General features: G+C 44.4%; 1 protein-coding gene across 1 annotated transcript in view; it reads right to left on the bottom strand.

The window, feature by feature from the left end:
- The window catches only part of MYOM2 (myomesin 2), a 724,606-nt gene that overhangs the window by 199,130 nt on the left and 501,769 nt on the right, over window positions 1–23,707 (bottom strand). The window contains exon 20 of the mRNA XM_078647923.1: window positions 8,041–8,219. Coding sequence (XP_078504049.1) covers window positions 8,041–8,219 — 179 coding nt within the window. The remainder of the gene's footprint in view (window positions 1–8,040; window positions 8,220–23,707) is intronic.

Raw genomic sequence — 23,707 nt, 5'->3', positions numbered from 1 at the left:
TGATTGGCATTTTTGATTTACTGGTAAGTCTCTAGTAAAGTGCACAGTGTGTGCCAGGACCTATAAATAAAATGCTACTAGTGGGCCTGCAGCTCTGGCTGTGCCACCCACATAAGTAGCCCTGTAAATGTGTCTCAGACCTACCATTGTAGTGTCTGAATTCACAGTTGTAAACTGCCATATTGGCCTGGCAGGTGCACCCACTTGCCAGGCCCAAACCTTCCCTTTCCTTACATGTAAGGCACCCCTAAGTCAAGTCCAAGGAACCCCATGTGCAGTGTGCACTGTAGATGAAAGGTAGGGCATGTACTGGTGTGTGCGACATGTCCTGATAGGGAAATACTGTGTATTTTGTCTTTCACTAATGTCTGTTTGATGTATGCATAATGTAATGTATGTATAATGTAATGACTAAAGTATGTCTGTCCCATAGGCTTATCATTAGGGCTGCACTGTAACCTTTTTTTTACATGTGTAACTTTCAATAGGGACAAGATAGAAACATTAAGTTTAGGCTCTCTAAACTCAGAATTTATTAACACACCTTTTAGTAAGGGGAGTTTTTAAATTATGTGCTTCAAGATGCCACTTTTAGAAAGTGGGCATTTTCTTGCTTTACCATTCTGTGTGCCTCTGGCTGTTTGTGTATTCAACGTCTGCCGTTAGAGTGACAGGCGCTAGGGATGTGGATTCACTCTAGACAGTCACTGGGGGTGGGGGGTGAGGTGTGCCCTGCCTTGCCTGGGTGACTAATCGCAAGGCTGAATAGACCTGGTATGCATGTAAAGTGATGGAGGAGTTTTGCTTTCGCCTGAATAGGATGTGTCTCCTTTGTACAATGCTGTCTACACCCCCTGTGGTCATGCTGCACCAGGGAGGACAGAACTGGTTTGGACTGGGTTCAGAGACCCTTGTCACAAACAGAACAATGACAAAATATTGGAGCTAAAACCCAAGACTTTAAATTATATTAGGAAACAAGAGGACCCTGGCCAGAAGAAAAGTGGATGGCCTATGCGAGGAGTGCTGCCTTTCTTTGAGTGAGGGGTGGGCTGGCCTGTAGTTGATGCTTTTGTCTGTGGAGGAGGAAAAGGACTGACTAGTTTTGCCCTGCTGTGGTATCCTGCTTATGGAGAAATATCCAATGAATTGTGTGTGCTTGCCTCCTGTTGGAAGTATCAGGGCAATCAAAGACTTCATGAGAGGTCTGTGTCAGTTCTAAAAGAAACCTGTCTAATAGGAGATTCGAAGAGCTGTGAGGAGCGCTACCCCTTTTCTACAGTGTAGGGGGTGGGTTGACCTGCAGCACCTGCTCCTGCTCCTGCAGCAGAAGGACTGGATTGCTCTTCCCTTCTTTTATGTTAAAAGTAATGCGTGTGTGGAGCGCTTTGCGTTTACATCCTAGCGCATGGAAAGTGCAGTTCACAAATTCTTGTTCTAGCGCGTGCAGCCTTGTGGGTTCAAGTGACGGGAGGGGAGAGCTGAGATGTAAGAAGCCCTCACCCTCGACCTCTCCAGGGCGGCTAGTGTGTGGTCCCACAGTGGTTTATAGCCGGCTCTGGTTACTTGGCCCTGGGCTGCACAGGATTATGTTGCCCAAGCCAAAAGAAATCCCAGCCTGGAGGCCCCCGCATTGCTGGGCGATGCCAATTTCACAGTGGAAAGGGCCGGCTGTACCGGCAGACACAGACAGCTGTGGAGTCTGAAGTGGAGCTCACGGAGACTTAGCTCCGTCCTCATCCAATAACAGTGGATGCTGTATTCAGCACATCAGCAGTCCCTAGCAGTCTGGATGGCTCAGATCATGAAGTGGCCTGGCCTGATCTGCTAGCTGCCCATGCCTGTCCTCAGGTGAAGTGAGGACTTGGCATACAGCTGCACCTCATGGATGTGGGTAGCTGCTGGATGACTTGATCATGGGGGAGGTATAAGGTGAGGCCCCATCCTCCACCTGATTTGTCCGAGCTGAAGACGGCTGGAATGCCAGAAACCGGTCCTCGGAAGCTTGTTTCCGGTCCAGGGAAGGCTTGGCTTGGCAGTTTGCTCTGGACTGTTCCCATGAGGCACAGGCTCAGACTGGTTTGCATATAGCCATGTCTGAACTGGAGTGGCAGAGTGGGCTAAAGAACGCAGATGGATCTAACCCAGATCTTTTGACTGGTTGTGATTGTTTGATTGGTTCAGATGCTCCGTCCATCACCACCCCCTTTTGTACCGCTTTGGCCGCCATAAGTGTGGCAGGGTATGCTCAGACGTAAGTCCCTTGCTCACTTTGCCACTGGATTCAAGCAAGCCGGGCTGAAGACGGCTGGAATGCCAGAAACCGGTCCTCGGAAGCTTGTTTCCGGTCCAGGGAAGGCATGGCTTGGCAGTTCGGGCTGGACTGTTTCCATGAGGCACAGGGTCAGACTGATTTGCATATAGGCATGTCTGAACTGGGGTGGCAGAGTGGGCTAAAGAATGGTGATGGATCAAACCCAGATCTTTTGACTGGGTGTGAGTGTTTGATCGGTTCAGATGCTCCGTCCATCACCACCCCCTTTTGTACCGCTTTGGCCGCCATAAGTGTAACAGGGTATGCTCAGACGTGAGCCCCTTGCTCACTTTGCCACTGGATTCAAGCAAGCCGGGCTGAAGATGGCTGGAATGCCAGAAACCGGTCCTCGGAAGCTTGTTTCCGTTTCAGGGAAGACATGGCTTGGCAGTTCGGGCTGGACTGTTCCCAAGAGACACAGGGTCAGACTGATTTGCATATAGCCATGTCTGGACTGGGGTGGCAGTGTGGGCTAAAGAACGGTGATGGATCAAACCCAGATCTTTTGACTGGATGTGAGTGTTTGATTGGTTCAGATGTTCCGTCCATCACCACCCCCTTTTGTACCACTTTTAGAAAGTAGGTATATTCTTATTTAAACCATTCTGGGTGCCTCTGCTGTTTGTGTATTGACGGTTGGAGTGACAGGGGCTGGGGATTTGCCTTCACTGTTGACAGCCACGGGGGTTGAGGTGTATCCTGCCTTTTCTGGATGACTCAGAGCTGAGCTAAATAGAACTGCATTTAGAGTGGTGGGAGGAGTTTCACTTGCACCTGAATAGGCAGTTTTCCTCCGCATAATGCTGCCTCCCCCTACTGTAGTGAAGCTGGGCCAGAGAGAGCAAAACTGGTGTGGACTGGGCTCAGACACCCTTGTCACAAAGAGAACAAAGACAATATGGAGTATACATAGTGGACCATAAACCCCTGTGAATTAGATCACTTCTGGACTCAAAGGGAACCTTTTGCCAAGGACCGAGTTGGCCAGCTGTAAGGAGCAGTATTGGCCATTTCCTGTGTACTTTGTTGGGTTGGCCTGCAGTTGCTGCTTCTACCAAGGAAGAGGACAAAGACTGGAACTTTGCTGAGAGCCTTCGTGAAGAAGAATCTCCAAGGGCTTGTATGTGCTGGCCTCCTGTTCTGAAGTCTCAGGGACACAAAGACTTCACCACCAGCTCCCCTGAACTCTGCTGCTGGGAGTTCTGACCTGCCAGGATGTGCCTATTCCAGTGTTGAGCCTCTGGAGGTTGTTCCTGAAGTTGGGAGCTGGAAGAAACTTGAAGAAAGCAAGAAAAACAACTCTGACGCTGTCAAGGATGCCGCCAATGACAAAACGACCTGGCACCGAGGCCAGGGGCACTGATCGTGAAGTGCATCATGCTGCACCGCAGCTTCACCACCCTTTTATGCCTTCAGTTATCGGCCTTCCCGACACCAGCTCTCGCACCACCACCATCACTGCCAGCACCTGGATCCCGCTGTCGCAGAGCTGATAACCTGCGAGGGTGACTTTATGAACTCTTTGAATTCTATCCCCTCACCGGAACTGAGCCCCCTTCTTCCCCTTGCCTGGACACGACATGTTGCCTTCTTGTGGACAACTCGCCTCCCTTCCTCCATGGCAACCAAGGTACATGCCTCAACCTCGGCACTGACACCTCACCTCCACAATGCAGTGTATTGTCGATAGACTTTGTTTTCCGAGGTCCTGGCTGTCCATGTGGCTCCGTGCCCGACACAGCGTACCTTGCAATTTGCACCGTACTTTGGGTTTATGCCTGTCGCAACGTCGTAATAGCTCCAGGTGAAGCTATTTGTTTCTACAAGTGCTATTTCTGAAAGTAACTGTTTTTAAGCACTAGTTTGATATATGTATGTTGGATTTTTGTTGTTTTGGTCTTGTTTGGTTTGGATAAAGGTACTTTATTTTTCTACGCTGGTGTGATGTCATTTGTGGTATTTTCACTGTGTTACTGTGTGTTTTGAGTACAAAGACTTTACAAATTGCCTTTTGGAGAAGCCTGTCTGCTCATGCCAAGCTACCAAGAGGGTGAGCTGGAGTTATCTAAAGTGTGTATCCCCCTTACCCTGACAAGAAGCAAGGGTCGCTACTTGGACAAAGGCACATAACTCTGCCAATTATACCCCCATTTCTAACACTATGTACACTTCAAATTGTGTTCCCTATCTCAGCACAGGCCTTTGTCCCAGCCAACTTGGTCAAGTTAATTACTCTACTCCCAGTGAAGCTATCATAGGCCTCCCCACACAATATATCAAATAACAGTGATTGACCCAGTCCATGGGAAAGGAAGGGGTGAAGTGGAAATCTGCATCTGGTAATTAGTTTGTCACATTGCACCTGGACTGTGACAGTCCAGGCTCACTAAAAGTAAGGAGGAGGTCTGACTATAGAGTCAGCACAAGAATATCGTACCCATGAAGTTTTCATGGAAAGAGATGAAGCATCTGTGTCTTCTTGGGGTAGAGTGGAGGCTCCAAAGGTAGCTCTTCCACAGATAACTTGAAGTACCATATTGGATTGCTTCCAGATTGCTGTGCAGGGAAGTTGGGACACAGATGGAGTTTTGATGTGTACTGTAAGGTTTGCCAGGGGTGCCTCTCTTCTAGGAATTGGATTCTAGAAATTTTCACACCCACATAAAATCCCCCATTCAAGGGAGAGTGAGTTGAAAAGACAATGGACCAGAGAGCAACACGGTCAGAAGGATGCCCAACTGGAAGGAGATGCGATATGATGTCCTGCAAGGATGGACTTTGATACTTTGACTCCAGCTGATCCGAGGACTAGAATGGTTTCCCTAAAATCTGTGTGAATTGGCCTTTAACTCAGCTGACACACAGATACCCTGTAAGTAGTTAAGAGGCTGTGGGACCTGAGGAGTGCAGTAGATAGGATTTGCTGCTAATTGACTACAGAGTGAATGAATGAATGAATGAAACAGCACTTCTAAAGCATGTAGCTACCCGGAGGCATCCCAGCGCTGAAGCGGATCACTGAGGCAGAAGAACACGCTTAGGGGAAGAGCCAGAAGGTCTGAAGAAGGTGTCCTAATAAGCAGAAGGGCACCAGGAGCCATGCAAAAGACTGGTATGGCACAGGGAGTCTTGGAAAAAAACAATACCATAACAACATCTTCATTATGGAAACTGGCCCTCTGGGGCCTGAGATACAACCTAATTCCCTGGGAGTATCAGGCAAATAACGAAGTGCATGGCACTTCATGGAAGATTTCCCTGATGTGAGCCAGGAGCTAGTACAACCTCCATTTACTAAATTAGATGGAAGGAATATGTGTGAGATCCCCTCACTGAATCAACTTTAAGCTCCAGATTATCATACCCCGGAGTCCATCACAAACATGGATGTCCCCTGAACCCCAGGATAAAAGATGAAAACTGGCTAGGTGCCACCATGGGCCTCATTTTGTTCCAGGGAGGCCAGAGCTACAGGAATGCTCTGAGGTTCCTCCACCACCCCATTTTTGGGGAGGTGGATGGCATGCAGCAGCAGTAGCACCCTGCCAGCACTACATGCAGGTGAGAGAGAGAAGTCAGGGTTTTACCCACCTGCAGGAGCAGCAGTGGACAGGAAACTGAAGAGCTTCCCAGGCAGTGAAGGAGACAAGAAGTGCTCTGCTGTTCTACTCCGAGAGAGTCAAGTGCTACGATGGAGTACTTCGTTCCCATTAAAAAGACAATGGCAGACTTGTGAAGGCCCCTTTTCTTTACATCTAATACCCAAATGTGTTACAGGTGATAAACATACAACCCTAAACATCAAAGAAGCTGAAAGTTGACTTGACCACATGGACAAATGCTACAAAAAGGAATGGTTTGGGGCACTGAGCCATCTAGGCACCAGTCCCTACCTCAAATCACAAGATAGATTTTCTGCCAGCGGGAGAAGGTGGAACGGTGGGTTTATTTGCTTTCTTTCAGTCCACAAGTCGCAAAACTACATTCAAAGAAATACCAACCAAGCCTTAGCATTTCTGAAACATAGAGATCTATGGGAATCCAGGGTGGTATGGCTTGTGTGGATCCTGAATCGAGTTTATTAACAGGAATGCCCTGAAAACTTCAATGTATGGATAAAGAAAAAGATAATTGTTTTCCTTTATTAATGTGACATAAAACCGGTGCACATAAGAAACAATTAAAACTGTAACAATGTAAAAATGTCTTTGACAGTTCAATGTCCAAGTATTTAACTGGTACCATTTTATTAGTTGAAGTGTGGGAACCCTGGGAGGCAGGAAGTGTGTGGATCCCCATAGATTTCTGAACCTTCCTTTACAGAAATATTAGGAAAATTTGTGTTTTTGGCCAACGTTTGAAAATGTGTAGAACATTCTGTGTAAGAGAATGTAGTGGGATACACACATGTAACACAATTTTCTATGACTAGGCTTTAGAAAAGTATGGACTTTACAGGTTTTCTTGCATGTTGGCGGAGCCCAGGCCAAAAACTGCAGTCATCTACATCTCCAGATTGAGTAAATTTGAAAGGAAAAAGATTCATCTTATCTTGTTGCACTTTGGGGCTTTCTTGGCACAGGTGAAAGGTTCACTCGCACACGTTGGGTATCATTTTAATAAGAAGTGTGAGAACACAGAATATTAGTAAAATATTATTATAAGATGAATGTTTCTCCATGTTTGAGTCACAGCGCATCCCAAGATACAGCTAACCGCAAATCGAGAGTTGTACGAATAACTCATAATCCCATAATAAATAATAATTGCCATACTCCATATTTAAAAAATGCATAGATTTTCTTCATAATAATTTTTCATTCTTTAGAGTTTAGCATTTGATTTGCTGCATGGTCAGTACACTATAAAAAATATTTATATGCTGCCGGTCAGTTGATGGCTCTGGGTATTCCATGTTTTTGGACAAACAGCAAGCACTATATATCACTGCAAGCAGAAGCGTCTTATGTATGGAACAGTATATTAATGTTTTATATTGGCCTTTTAAGGCAAAAAACTAAAGACTAAAACATTGTCACATATTGTAGTTATTTCTACTTATTTGCATTAGCTTTGATTTCATTGACTTTTGGGGGGGGGAATGTATAGCTTCTCAGGTTCATTAATGGGTTTCACACCTCTTTCTACCACGAACTGCAGTTAGGTAGAACCCAGAAACACGGGACAAATTGATTGCCACTAAGAACATGGCAAAAACGGTGGTAAAACAATGTTTTTGGGAATAACTATGGCTGTTCTCGAAAGTTGTGAAGAGGCTGCTCTTAGCAAAACAAATCTATTGTTGAGGAAAATCCTAAAAAACACACATGCCTTCTTGCATAGCAAATCCTTACGTAAAACTGAGCATTTTGCTACATTTTGTTTATTTTCATGTTTCCCTTGAGGAGAATGGACAATATCTGCATGCATTTCTAATTCAAAACCTGCGGAGAAAAAAGTTTGGCCTGGATAACTTTTGTGAAAAAAATGTTATGAAAGGTTAAGAGTGAGCTGCTTCCAATATCAGTGAGGAAGGTCTCGGCATGGGGGCCTTTAAATACACAGTACTTAATGAGTCAATGCTGGTTTCTAGTGCAGTACCTTATCATCAATCTGTTATTATTAAGCATAAATGAACCTGTCTGCAAAAACATATAATTCAATTCTATTCACATAACTCATATACTAAAAGAGTGAAAACACTTGCGATGCGATAATTCTGATACCTTCAAGTAGCGACTTGCAGTTGGTGTCTTGTTTACTGTGAACCATGTGTCTGAATCCACCTCTTTGTAATCCACAAAGTACCCTGTTACAGGGCTCTTTCCAGTGTAGATTGGAGGTTTCCACAGAATTACCAGTGATGTGTTTCTAACTTCACAGAATGTCAGATCATAGGAAGGACCTAAAGCAAATAAACAGACCCAAGTGTTACTCTTTCGACTACTCTTGCTGCGAAGCAGAGGCATATGCTTCATGCTGTTGAAGATAACAATGAGCACGTTTAGTATATATGTCAACTCTTCATACCATGTGTATTTAAAGTAATGTTAACATGCACATGGCAGCCTGAGACAGATGTGACTTATTCTTTACTTATGTAATATTTTAGGTATATGTTTGAACGTGGATAGTGGTTTTGTGGCACAACATAACAGTTCTTGGAAATAGTTTAATAACATGCAACAAAATATTTAAAATTGAACAAGAAGCATTAGAGTTCTTCAGTTATTCTTTATAAAAATACTTACCAGCACTTGATTTATCCAGTGATTAATCAGTATAATGTTTTCTTTGGAGTGTATTGCCAAGACAATGGGGGGTGGTCCAAGACATGCACAATAGTTCATTGGCAATAGTACTATTGACATTTGAACATCGTAAGAATGTGTCCTGAAGGTATACATTTACAGAAGCACACTCCTTTTGAAACTTGGTTAATTAAATTCTATAGGCTGGCAGGTGTGTTGGATCTGTGGTGTCTGTTAGGGGTAAAATGTGGTAGACAATATTTTGAACAAAATAATTTAATACAATTTTCTGAAAGTGACAGCTGTAGCTATACCATGATATTAGTGTTTTACCTAGTACATGGAAATAACTGGCATTCGCTCTACACTGACTGAATTTATTGTTGTTAATTGGGCCAAGAAAAATTTGATTATGTGGATATCGTGTACATTGAGCAAAAGTGAGATATTAGAACCAATCAGAAGGTGCTATCTTTTACATTATTGGTACAGTTAGCGAACTGGAATACCCAATGGCCCAGATATCTTCAACTGTTTCGGTGGGTTAACCCTTTTATGCCCAACTTGGTCTCCTTGTTTAACTCTAATTTCTAGCAAATGGTTAAACAAATTACACCAAATGACAAGAAACATGTTTTCTGTATAGAGTTCTAACTATGTGCTAGACTCTGTGTAATTCCATGTATACGTTTTATTCTGTATCAGAAAGTAAACTTTCCTTTGGGAATTAAATAGTAAATCAGACCCATTTGTCTTCGTCGCTGCTTGTAAGATCAGGACAAAACTTTCCAAGCAGGAGCCAAAGTTGGTATATTGGGATACTCCAAAGAGAGGGGCTACCCACAAAAACTGCTGAATTAAGCCATTTCCAGGGAGTAAAACGTAACTCAAACCAGTCTATTGTTCAGTTCAAAAAAAGAATAAATAGACTTGGACATGAAAGTAATATTTGTCACCACCTTTATTAATTATTGTTGGAAATTACCATATTGTGTGTGGTATTTTCCTCCGATTTTTGCCTTTTTTTTTACAACCCGTTTTGTTGGCTATGAGAATCTGCCTGCTTTATTCCTGCCAACCAGTGGTAAAGTAATTGCGTGCTTCCTTCTCAAAGTGGTCCAATATGACATATACCTTATTACCTTATAAGCATAGTTAGTTACTTATCACTCCCTAGTGTATGGCACAGCATGTACCCAGAGCCTGTAAATTAAATGCTACTAGTAAGCCAAAGTACACATTTTGCCTGTGCCACCCACTAAAAGAAAACCTGCCAATGCAGCCTATGTATGCAGTTTTAAACTGCTAATTTGACCTGGATAAAAAAGAAACACTTTTACTAGGCATTCCTTTTTAATACTTGTAAGTCACACCTAAGGTAGGCCTTAAAGCTTCATAGAGGAGGGTGCATTATATCTAAAAAGTTAGGGTAGCTTAGTTTAAGTTTTACTTGGCCCAGTAGTGCAACTCCTAAGTTTTTTTTTATCACTACTGTTAGGACTGTCTCTCCCATTGAGTAACACTGGGTACCTTATTACATTTAATAAGTGATAACATTGGGTTGGGATCATATAGAGATGTGTTGTTCAGACTTCATCTTCAATAGTAGAACCAGATTTTAAGTCTCAATTCTAAAATTGCCACTTTTGGATGATTGGCATTTTCTTCTCCTAACCATTTGTGCCTTCTGCCTTCATTCTGAATGACATGACGGTGAATGGCTCTGCTGTTGGGGTTTGTGTATTGCTTCCAGACAGTAACACTAGGAGGGGTGTGGGTGTGGACAGGATGGGCCATCCCAGCCCTACTGACACTCCAAAGGCCTTTGCCTACTGTACACAAATGGGAATCTGACACCATTCATGACTTGTTAGAGGGTTTGCAAAAGAGATATGCAATAGTTGGAAGGGGACATCGATGCCTTTTGTAGAGTACCTTTCATTCTAATCAAATTTAGGTTAATCTGTACCTTTTGAGTATTAGTACCTGTCAGAAATATGGATATTATTTGTGAGGGGTCAAGGCCCTTTTTAAATGATAAAAACAGTTAGAGATAGTCAGAGACACTCATTAATTTATAACTTTTGAAATAGAAATAGTGCCAGAAAGCATAAAGGACCACCCACGGTTATCTGCTCGAGCTCAACTGGGTCAAAGTCAAAAGTTAAGGCTGACTGCGTCGGAGTAGGTTGAGATACAGGGACTAGCCCTGGGCAGTAAATTCCGCTCCCCTTGTGGAATTTGCTGAATTTTGGCAATTCCGTCTACTGAGGAGAACGTGGAATAGCCGAAAATTCCACTATCCGGGGCATAGGTGAATTTTTTCCTTGTTCGCGCTTTCAAAATGTGTGTTCGCGCACGCAGTAGCAACTTACCGGGATCCCTGCGTTCGGGAACGAGTTTTCCTATCCGTTTGTGTTCGCCACAAGATTTTGGTAGTCGGACGCACGATACCGCGAGAGTGTGCGATAGTGAACACGTCATTTGGACGCGCCATCGGACCTCCGCATTCGCAAATAGGAAGCACGCATCGTGAGCAAGATGGACAAGTGAAACAAGATGGGTGCGACCGCATGGGCAAGTTCACAAGATATATCCCCCCCGAGCACGCAAACAACATCCCCGAACAGGAAAAACACATCGCGAACGGGCAGCAGAAGCAATTCCGCGAGCGCGCCGAATTCTGCGTAGTTCGCAGAGATGTTTTACCGTTTCGCGGAACTTTGCGTAACATGACTAACTAAATTCCGCCCACCCCTAGGGACCATGATTGTGTTGGTGGAAAGTTCACCTTCTGACTTTTATTTATTTATTTATTTATTTAATGTTTTCTATAGCGCGAACATGACCCAGTGTAGGGTATCGGAGCGCTTTACAGTAGCGTTTCATCAAACAGAGTACATTAGTGGAAAAACCAGAACATAAGAGGACAAAACCAGTCATTACAGATTCACACTTCAGTATAGCATATCAACATATATACAGTCAATATTTGAATGACCAAGGCACATCTAACTAACAGGATCGTCTTTGTACCAACATTGGATAGCGGAGCACTGAATGCAAGTGAGCAGTTTATATTTAAGTGATCAGATTATAGAAAAGCTGTCGTCCAATCAGTCCTATGGGAGAAATTTGCTCACATAGAATGATTTTGCTTCCTTTTTGAAGGTTGCGATGGATGTGATTCTTCTAATGTTTGATGGGAGTGCATTCCAAATTCTTGGTGCTGCTCCTGAGAATGCTCGGTCATAAGTCTTTTTCTTGCGGAAGGGAGCCGGTTTCAGAAGTAAGTCTGTTTTGCTCCTAGAGGGTCGGTTAACTCCGGAAAGAGTACGTTTTTGAGCCAGGTAACCTGGAGTATTGTGATGGATTGCATTATGGGTGATGCATGCCATCTTGAAATGAATTCTTGCTTCGAAAGGCAACCAGTTTAGCATTTTCAAGTGAGGGGAGATATGGTTGAATTTTTGGGAACCTGCAATCAGCCTTGTGGCTGCATTAACTACAGGCTTTCAATGGGGCTGTTGTGATTTTGTGGAGCCCTGCCAAGGTAGTGCATCCATATTCGATCCTTGAAATGACCAGCGCTTGAACTGCAATTTTAAGAACTGTTTTGTTCAGGAAGGGTTTAAGTTTTCGCAAGTAACTTAAATGGAATCTGGCGTTTTTTGCCATTGTATTGATATGTGTTGACATGTTCAGGTTTTTATCTAGAGTAATTTCCAGTGATTTGGTAGAGTCGACAATCTTTGGAGTACAATTTAGAGCAGTGATAAGGTTGACCCATTCTGTTGTTTTTAATTTGCTTTTCTGCGGTGAAATAAGTAGGAATTCAGTTTTCTGAGGGTTTAGTTTCAGATGATTCTTGGTTAACCATTGGAGGGTTCTTGATAGTGCATGGTTCATTGTCTTTATCTCTTCTGTTGATACAACCTTGATGTACAACTGAGTATCATCTGCATACATGTGGAAAGCAATATTTGCTTTTTGTAATATTTCCGTGAGTGGTTCAACGTATAGATTAAATAGCGCTGGCGAAAGCGTTGATCCCTGTGGAACTCCGATTGTATTATTGGTCGGGCCAGAAAGGGTTTGGTTGACAATTAATTTTTGGGATCTGTTCTCAAGAAAGGAGCTGAACCAGTTGAGTAGTGTACCCTCTAGGCCCATTCTGTTTTCCAATCTATCTAGGATTTTGGCATGGTTCACCGTGTCGAACGCCGACGACAGGTCCAGTAAGATTAAGAGGCAGGTTTCATTGTGGTCAAGAGCCAGCAATGCGTCATCTACTATGTGCAAAATTTCAGTTTCTGTGCTGTGGTTTGGGCGGAAGCCCGATTGGCAAACATTTAGCAGGTTGAATTCGGAAATGTGTAGACTCAATTGTTGTTGGACACATTTTTCCAATACTTTGGCTAACATGGGAATGTTAGTTACAGGTCTGAAATTGTTTGGCACAGAGGGGTTCTCTGTTAGTTTTTTTAACAGAGGAGTGACTTGTCCTGTTTTAAGGCAGGCCGGGATTTGTCCTTGTGATAGTGAGGCATTTATTATCTTCATCCAAACTGGGATTAACAGGTGGTTAAAGGTGGACCAACATTTTGCTGGTAGGGGATCGTTATAATAGTTGTTAGGTTTAGTGGTCGACATGATCTTTGCAATGTCTAATTCACTGACCGCTTTAAAACCTGACCATCTTGCATTGTTTTTAGGTTTCGTTAATTCTTGTTGAACCAGTTCTTCGTCATCCATATCCTTCCTACTTTCTATGTCTTCGGCTGCTTTTTTTAGTTCACTCTCCAAATCGTTAGCTTTATTTGTAAAGAAGACTGGGAAATCTTCACTATTTAGACTTTTTGTAGTGATAGATGGTGCTACTTTAGCTGATTTGTTAGATTGTTCTTTGAGTAGATCAAAAAGTTTCCTGGGTCTGTTTACAGCATTATCCAGTTCTTTCCTGAAAAATTATTTTTTTGATTTAATAATGCTTTTATTGTAAGCTTTTCTTGTTTGTCTTATATGGAGAAAAAGTTGTCGTCGACTAGACATCGGCGGGGCAAGCTGCAAGCTGGATTTTAAGCAGCACTTGATGATAATGGGTGGCCGAAGATCAGGCCAGAGACATGTTTTAAAAGTGCTACTTAAGTGGGTGGCATAGTGAGTGCCGCAGGCCCACAACTAGCATTTAACATAAAACCCTGGGTATTTTAGTACCATTTACTAGGGCCATTCATGTAAATTAAATGCGCTGATTAGGTGTACGCCAAGGAATGCGCACACACACTTTAGCACTGGTTAGCAGTGGTACAGTGCACAGAGTCCTAAAATCAACAAAAACAAATGCAGCAAAACATGAGGGGTGAAGGAAAAAAGGTTTGAAAGACTATCACCCAACTGTGTTAGGTCTAACAGTCTGTGAAATACATGCTATTGCTGTTAAGTGATAGAGTTTTTTAATGTTTCATAAAGTTTGTCTTGATGAGCAGTTAATGTAGTTAATTTACATGGTTAGTGTAAAGAAAGGTTTCTGAACCACTTTTTGGGAATTCAAAAAAGGAGCTGCAAGTATTTTATTTTACGAGTAAAAGAGTTGCAGTGATTTAAAGTAACACCTCTTCGGGAGCCTTTTTCACTGTGACTTTTAATAATGTTGTACCATGTGAAGCACGGCAGGTACTAAGGTCCTCTTAGTTTTTGTTCAGTCGATTTCAGTAAGAAATAGAATATCTAGGTTTAGTTCTATAGTGTTTATTATTATGGCATAGTGAGTACTAGCAGACCAACAGTTGGGAAAGATGACCTGAACTGTAGTGAGTTTACTGTACAATGAGTGTTGTATATGGGATCCGTTGCAAGGTGTTTTAGGTTGGAGTGGAAGCTGCATCACTGGGATGGCTTTAAAACCTGTTTTGGCTTTGAGAGAATGGAAATGCTCTGGCCTGGCTTGTGGAAGCTAATTTTTTGGAGGTCGGGTGAAAAAGGTTAGTGTAATATTTCCAAGGAGGCGGTGATAACTGCAAATGAATAGTTTTTTTGAGGTAATGATTATATTTGACAGAGGAAAAGAAAGGGGGTGTCAACAAAAAATAAAAGTTTTGTTAACTCTTATTTTTAGGCGTGCTAGAAAAAAAAATTTGCTTAACATGCTTAATTGTGTGTCTAACTAATTTGGGGTATTTTGCCCACAGTATTTAAAACCCGACACAAGATGGCAATATTGTAATATTGAAAGGAAATATGGTTGGGCTTTCATGCAAAAAGTCCTTATATGAGTTTAATAAAAAAAAACTTTGGGCGTTCATTAGAAGAGATTCGGCTGGATGGTATACACGGTGGAGAGGTTTGGGTACAGGCAGAGAATACATTGCAACTTTTTGTCATTTTCTTCACATGTCTTTAGAGATGTCATAAGTGAGGTCATCAGTTATGTAATAGAACGTGTCATGAGTGTTGTCATAGATAGGGCCTTGAGCAGTGCAATGAATGAGCGAGTTATGGGTTGTTTACCTAAACATAGCTAGTTATTTTCATTGGGTTTTAGCTTTTGTTTTGCAACCAGACCTACACTTTCGCAGTGTTTTTTAGAGAATTTCTGATTTGTTTTTCAAATATAGATAATAACCAAAACTATCAATGACTCTACTGTAACCTGTGTTTTTCAGTGATTTTTTTATCATATACCTCATTAGAGGCCAGATGTAGCTCGCCAATTACCGGTCGGTAATGGCCGATTTCGGCCGTTACCGACCGGTATTTGGGAATTGACATGTAGGGGGCATTTTATTTACAGAATCGGTATATTTACAGATTCGGTAAATTTACAGAATCGGTAAAATATCGAATCGGTAAATTTACCGATTCTGTAAATCAATATGTAGGTGGCACTGTAATCAGTGCCACAGGCCCTTACCGAATTGTTATTTACCAGGGAATACTATTCCATGGTAAATAACGAATTCCAGTGTACATGCACATCTGTGCATGTACACCTGTGCCATGTGGCACACAGACATGCCCTTAGGACATGTTTGTGTGTCACATGACACACAAGCCCGAAACAGGGGTGCAACAGGGTGTCAAAGTGACACCCTGTCCCCCTTGTTAAATCGGTAATTTTACCGATTCGGTAATTACCGAATCGGTATTTGCTATTGAATCCTATGGGCTTCAAATACATATTGATTTACAGAATCGTTAAATTTACCGATTCGGTTTTTTACCGATTCTGTAAATTTACTGAATCGGTTAATATACCGATTCTGTAAATAAAATGGCCCCTACATGTCAATTCCCAAATACCGGTCGGTAACGGCCGAAATTGGCCGTTACCAATGAATGAATGAAGCGTGTCTTGTTATGCGCAGAAAACTTAGCCCAACGGGCGTCAAGGCGCCTAAGTAAAATATATCAGCTAAGCTCCCTGCAGTACACTAAACAGCACACTCTCATTGATAGGCCTTCTTAAAGAAAAAGGTTTTAAGAGCATTTTTAAATAGCTCAATTGTGGGGAGGGTTTTTATATCCAGAGGGGTGGAGTTCCAGAGCTGAGGGGCAACCACAGAGAACGCTCTGGCTCCCCATCTGGCTAGTTTAAATCGTGGAACAACCAATTGACAAAGTCCCGCAGAACGAAGGCCTCTTGTAGGGACATAGCGCGTGAGAAGAGAGCCCATGGCACTAGAAGAGCCTTCTGTCACCGCTCTGTACGCTAAGCACAGAATTTTGAAAGAAATTCTGTGCTGCACAGGTAGCCAGTGAAGTTCCTTCCTAGCTGCAGTAGCAGAAAAGGTTTTAGGAAGGGCCAAGACTAACCGAGCTGCAGCATTCTGCACAACCTGCAGTCGGTGCAAGAGGCTTTTATTGATTTCCGTGTAAAGGGAATTACAATAGTCAAGTCTCGATCCTACCAAGGCAACCGCAACCTGCTTACGAGCCTGGAGGGAGAGATACCCACGTATTTTACTGAGTATCCTGATCACACCCCAGCAGGTGGTCACGGTCCTGTTAACTTGGATGGAAAGGGAGAGCGAGGTGTCGAAGATGACGCCAAGATTTCTGGCAGATTGGGAGGGGGTGGGGCAGATGCCAAGAGAAGAAGGCCACCACTCATTTGACCAAGCATCTTGGTCCTTCCCAAAAATCAACACCTCCGTTTTTTCGCCGTTCAGTTTCAGGGAATTTATAGTCATCCAGTCTGCCACGTACTGCATGCATACCCTGAAAGAGGCGGCAGATGACCTAACAGAAGAGTGGGCCAGTGACACCATGATCTGGGTGTCATCTGCATAGGACACCACCTCCATCCCCTGCCATCTTACTAGTCTTGCCAGGGGAGCCACATAGATGTTGAACAGGGTCGGACTTAAGGCCGTCCCTTGTGGCACCCCACACTGCAATGACTTAGCAGGGGAGAGGTGGTTCCCCAGCATCACTCTCTGCTCCCTTTCCAACAGAAAGGAATTTAGGAGACTCAAGGCCGGTCCACTGACTCCAGCTTCCCTAAGCCGAGATGTAAGAATGGCCGGGGAAAGGGTGTCGAACGCGGCCGTGAGGTCCAGCAACACAAGGACCGAGGTTTGGCCTGAGTCCACTTTAAGTCGGATGTTATTGACCACACAAGTGAGAGCGGACTCAGTGCTGTGATGTTTTCTAAAGCCGTGTTGCGTGTTGTCAAGGTATTCAGATGACTCAAGGAAGGAGGACAGATGAAAATTAAGATGTGCCTCAAGCATCTTGGCCGGGGCAGGGAGGAGGGAAATAGGCCTAAAGTTCTTCAATAAGGCCGGATCAAGGGACGGCTTCTTAAGGAGAGGTTTTACAATAGCCTTCTTCCACACCGCCGGAAAAGAGCCCTGGGTAATAGCCAAATTCATTACCTCAAGCATAGGAGGAAGAAGGCTACCCCTACACTCTTTAAGTTTTTTCAGAGGAAGGGGATCCAGGGGAGAAGCAGATTTAATCCTGTCAAGCAGCAGGTTCAGTTCTTCCAAGGATAGAGATGGAAAGTCCGTAAGAGAACAGGGGGAAACTGTACATAAGGAATCAAGGCTAGAGATTTCAGACTGTACACCTTGATCCAGGGCAAGACAGTGAGCTTCCAAGGATATGTGGATATCCAGAATTTTATTGTGGAAGAAGTCGGAGATGTTGTCGCAAAGATCTTGCGAACTGACTACGGGATCCGGGAGTTGCAGGGAGCATAAAGAGTCAGCGATTTTAAAAAGCTCCCTGGAGGAGGAAAGTGAGCTGGTAAGATTGGAAAAATAATCCTGCTTCACTATCACTACTCTCCGTTTATAATCGCGCAGTGCGGATTTGTGGGCCTCCCGATCTTTAGCGTCCCAAGATTTCCTCCATTTTCTCTCACTAACCCTGACTCTCTGCCTCAAAAGTCTCAGCTGATCGGAAAACCAAGGTGACGTAGGCTTTCGACGTGCGACATAGCGCAAAGACGGAGGGGCAAGATGTTCCACTGCCATAGATATCGAATCCATCAGGTGTTGTGCTGCGGCAGCTGCGTCTTTAGATGACAGAGATTGGGGGGTAGTGACAAGCGGGATAAGGACCTCATCCGATATCTGCCTAAAATTTCTCCTAAAAATAAATGGAGAAATTCCAGTATTAGTAATTCCAGCAGCGGGAAGAAGAAGTTGCACTGGCACTGCATAATGATCAGACCAGACCAAAGGTAGAGGAGGGCCAGTATAGATCCTGAGATCATTAGAAAATATTCCATCGAGTATGTGCCTGGCCTTATGTGTGGAGTTACTCACAAGTTGGGCAAGGTCACATGCACCTAGTGAGTCGACCAGCGATATTGTGTCTTTTGAGTTAGCCTCATCAAGATGAAAATTAAAATCACCCAAGATGGTAAAGGCCGCTTTACCAAAATAGGGTTCTAAAAGTGTCAGTAGTTCAGAAGGGAAACTGATTCTGGGACCGGGAGGCCTATAAATCAGAATCCCAGTGAAAGAGGCTGATGGGGAGAGGGTAATACAAAAATAAAGCGCTTCAAACCGATCAGACAGCATCGATAAAGATTTGGTAAGGCACGAGAGGGAGGATTTAAGAAGGATGGCAATGCCTCCTCCTCTCCGCCGAGATCTGTCCTGCCTATAAAGAGAGTAGCCATCAGGAATGGCCAAAATCAGGTCATGTCCGGAGGTCTCGGAGGCCCATGTTTCAGTAATAAACACCCAGTCCGGCTGTCGCTCATCCACGAAATCGTGAAAGGCGACGTTATGCTTAATAAGCGAACGGGCATTAATCAGAAAACCCGATCTGGAGGGCGCGTCATTTTGTTTGGCCGGGAGAGAAGATACTACTCCTCCATTACAGGAAAAATTAAAAGGGGCAGTGCAGGCCCTGCATCTATCGCAGTGTAGAATACCCTCGGGCGAATAGCGATATAGACAGGACTGGGATACAGGTCTTAGAGCAAGGATGTCTGATCTTGAGTATAGCCTAGTTGTCTTATCAGGAGGGGAAGGAGTAGGAACAGAGTCAAGCCCGACCTGCAGCCCGTCCTCAGCGCGGACGGGCGCAGACGGGCTGAACTCTGGCGTAACTCCGGCGTCACTACGGCATCCCCGCTGCGCGTTACCGCTGCGCGCAGACATGGCTGCCCTTATACTCGCCTTAAACACAGAAAGCGGACTGGGACGCGCGAAATCTGCCCCTCACCAGTATGGCCGCCGTCGAGACTGTGGCAAAGGACCCGCGAAATGCGGTGCGTTTCCAATTATGATGCAAGTAAGCTGACAGAGATGGGGGTATGCGTGGCCAAGTATTAAGATCAGGGGATAAGTGCCAAAAATAAAATTTACACAAGAGAAAAAACGGGTATTTTTAAAATCACAAGCTTTTTAAACTCACAGGCTCTACAAATAAGGGCGCTACTGCCAGTGAAACGCAAGAGCAACTAAAGGCGAGCCATGCAGTTTGCCTGCCCTTATACTCGCCTTAAACACAGAAAGCGGACTGGGACGCGCAAAATCTGCCCCTCACCAGTATGGCCGCCGTCGAGACTGTGGCAAAGGACCCGCGAAATGCGGTGTGTTTCCAATTATGATGCAAGTAAGCTGACAGAGATGGGGGTATGCGTGGCCAAGTATTAAGATCAGGGGATAAGTGCCAAAAATAAAATTTACACAAGAGAAAAAACGGGTATTTTTAAAATCACAAGCTTTTTAAACTCACAGGCGCTACAAATAAGGGCGCTACTGCCAGTGAAACGCAAGAGCAACTAAAGGCGAGCCATGCAGTTTGCCTGCCCTTATACTCGCCTTAAACACAGAAAGCAGACTGGGACGCGCGAAATCTGCCCCTCACCAGTATGGCCGCCGTCGAGACTGTGGCAAAGGACCCGCGAAATGCGGTGCGTTTCCAATTATGATGCAAGTAAGCTGACAGAGATGGGGGTATGCGTGGCCAAGTATTAAGATCAGGGGATAAGTGCCAAAAATAAAATTTACACAAGAGAAAAAACGGGTATTTTTAAAATCACAAGCTTTTTAAACTCACAGGCGCTACAAATAAGGGCGCTACTGCCAGTGAAACGCAAGAGCAACTGGTAATTGGCGAGCTACATCTGGCCTCTAATGAGGTATATGATAAAAAATCACTGAAAAACACAGGTTACAGTAGAGTCATTGATAGTTTTGGTTATTATCTATATTTTATATTTTTACCGAATTATTCACCTACATAGCAATTACCAAATTGTAAATACCGAATCGGTAAAATTCGGTATTTACCATTCGGTAAATTGCTATTACCTGCATCTGGGCCCTAACCTCTTATTTACAGAGAAACTGTGCAGTGCATAGCCAGCTCAGGCATTGCACTTTGCCAGGACTAGGACCCAACCTATCACAAGCCATCTTGATTGAATCAAAGCTATAAACTTTAAGGCTTTTCCTTTACGAATTAACAAAATAATGTGATCCTATTTTTCATAGAAATTATGGTAATTGTTCTAGAAAGCTAAAAGATGACACATTGTCTAATGGTATATCTTCCCCATCCATTTCAGTAAAACATTCTGACATGTAGAGTGAAACCTGTTCCCCCAAAACATTTTCTAGAATGTGTAGGGTTGGCAGGGTTTCTTTGTCAAATCTCAGTCAAAACATTCAAAATACACTACACATGGATGCTGTTTTTGCCTGTTCATCTACCCTGCAAAATGGCCACCCACATCAGTGTTCCTGCTTTAAGAGTGATGTGTGGGATAATTAGATAGGATGTACCAGGAGGCAGAGACATTACCTTCAGAGGAATATCAAGTGAGATGTGGTAATACCTCCCATCTGCTCGATTAAAGGAGATGAAATACCGAAGGTGGCTAGAGTCCAGAGAGAACAACATCTTGTGCCAGGAAGCACAGCTCATAACATTGTTTATACTTATGTGTTTCTCAAAACATTAACAGAAGACATGACTGCAGATCCTTGGGGTTGGGGGCACATCAGAGGTAACAGCCCTGAGCTGCTCACCTCTGGTAGGTGGACTGCTATCAGTAGGGAGAGACCAAAAGAGAGGCACACATTGTTCCACTCGGTTTTTGTTTTTAGGTGCTTTAAAAATGAATCACTGATGTCCATGGAGTATTTTAGGTTCCCCAAGAGCTGTGAACTACTCCCCCTTTACAAAAGATTCCCATCCCAAAAGGAACTTTATTCTGGCATTTGAAAAGAAATACGACCTTTGCACAGTAATCCTTTCACAAGGATCATGATGCACCTCCCCAATCATTCCTGGTTGCAAAGTGTGGCCATGCCCAAAAGAGGTGTTTATACAAGCAGAGAATTATCTGAGTTTTATTAGCCGATGAATCATAAAATCAGTGGCTAAACAACCAACAGAGCAAATCACTGGGGAGCATATTCTCAAGAATGTGTGATAACCATCGCAAAAGTAACTGAACTCAACTTTCAACATCGCAGTCTTTCAAGGGAAAATTACGACGTGTTAACTAAGTATTCACAACATTGCGGTACCATGCAATAGTCTCCAGATAATGCGGCAAATGACAGCATCAAAATTCAATGTGAGGCCGCAAAAATGCGAAACATGAATTAAAAAAAACTTGCGGTGAAGCCAATCGCGATACGAAAAGCAGCGAATACCAGCAGCAGGCCTGCAAATCCCACATGTCTGGCGGGAAAGTGCACTATAAAAGCCACTGAAACACTACACCCAAAACAATTCAAAGTAACATGGATGCACCCTGACCGAGTGCAGAGGGCAATGCGAACCCCACAATTCCCACAGACCACCAGCAAGGAACAATGGGTCGGAGAAGGCCATGGTGAAGAGGGAGAGGAAGCCGGGTTGCAGTCCGCAGGTAAACCAGATCAGCATCACGGAGGTGACAGAACACTACCATCAACTGGCCCACAATCAGACTACCATGAATGCAGTTGGAGTGTCGAGGAGACCAATGGAGGAGGTACAGGAGCCAGGCACAAAGCCACTGCCAACAGGAAGGCAGCAACGGTGACAGGAGGTGGGAGTCCTGCACCACAGGAGGAGCTGGAGGAAACGGAGGCCACAGTTATCAGTGTGGAGATTGTGCATGGAGTCGGGAATCCGGACACAGCTTGGGAGGACCTGGCACAACATCAACAGGGTGAGTAACGACCAGGGACTGGGGGTGCGGGGGGAGATGGGCACAATGGCACACATGCACACCGATGTGTAGCACACTGCACACCCACAATGACCCTGGAATCATGTCCCTGATCCCTGTGGCACACTGCAGCACACACACATAGCAATAATAGCACATCCACATTGATGACAATGTGGTACAATGTGCAACCCCGACATTGCAGAATAGAGGACATAACTGGCTCCGCACATGCTCTGAAACAGGCCAACTCCATCTGACAGAGCTGGAAACTATGAGATGGAAATGTATGCGTACAACCTCACATCCGTCATGTAGTCCAAATGTACAATGTCACACTTCTAAATCCTGCACCTATAAAACAGTCACAATGTACATTGCCATACAGTCTACATGTAAACAAGAACAATGCGCCAACATACATGTCAACACTACGTCAACATGTATCTCCCCCTCTCATTGCAGAGGGACACAGAGTGGAGAAGCGTGGCTCAATGGTTAGAGCGGCAGACCCTTAACCACAGGTCTGGCCCGGGACCAGGGTTCAATTCCCGCCTCGGCAGCTCTTGGACTCAATTTCCCCGGACCTGATAATTCTCTGCTTGGTGCCTAGTCTAATCATGGGTCCCACTCTGTGACTCTGGGCAATAGCTTGCTTAATCTCCACAATGGCCCCAGCAGCGCTTGGATGCCTGGCTTTACCTTGGGGGTGCCCAGGAGTGGACATTTCACAGGAAATCCAGGATGGGTTCCACAGCGGTATGAATACAGCGCTACGAGGCCTCCAGGTAGAAGTGCGCTATATAAATACAATACATTTACATTTACACACAACATCACCATCAGTGATGCCAAGGAGGACCACCACACCTTCGACACCGATGCCCTATAACATCCCATGGGCATCCTAAGCAACCCACCACCAGGACCAGGGCAGCTAAGCTACATAGAGGAGAACACAGCCCCTGCAACAGGCAACACAGCAGGAAGCACCCACAAGCAGGGCTGGCTCCCAACACTTCACCGACCCAAAAATGGCAACCCAATGCCAGGTGTCAGAATGCCAAAAAGAGGTGGCCGAACAGATACGGGTGGGGTCCAAACCCATGGAAGACGAACTAGATCACATACGTGGGTGTCTCATTCCCTTCATTGACCTCCTACACCCCACAGAGGAGACCCACACTGTGACAGAGACACATGCATTTGCACATTATCTGTACTGAACCATACCCAGAGGCCCACTATTATCAGTCACAAACCCACACTGGACCTTTGTACGATGGCCCAGCCCACTCCCTTTACGTATTGCGTGGGTGGCGACCAAGCACCTTTTCCAAGCTCTAACCCGATGCCTGCAGTGACATGTCTGTGTCCACTGTACACAGCACAATGTAATGTCGTAGAGTCCAGGGCCCTCATGCATACATCATGACCACACGGCCACAAGCAGATAGTATGTTGAACTGGCTTCGGGCACGTGTGCCCGGCACCTTTAGTGGCAGG

This window comes from Lissotriton helveticus, chromosome 6 (assembly GCF_964261635.1).
Source record: "Lissotriton helveticus chromosome 6, aLisHel1.1, whole genome shotgun sequence".
Classification (NCBI taxonomy): Eukaryota; Metazoa; Chordata; class Amphibia; order Caudata; family Salamandridae; genus Lissotriton; species Lissotriton helveticus.
This window is presented reverse-complemented; position numbering and strand designations above follow the sequence as displayed.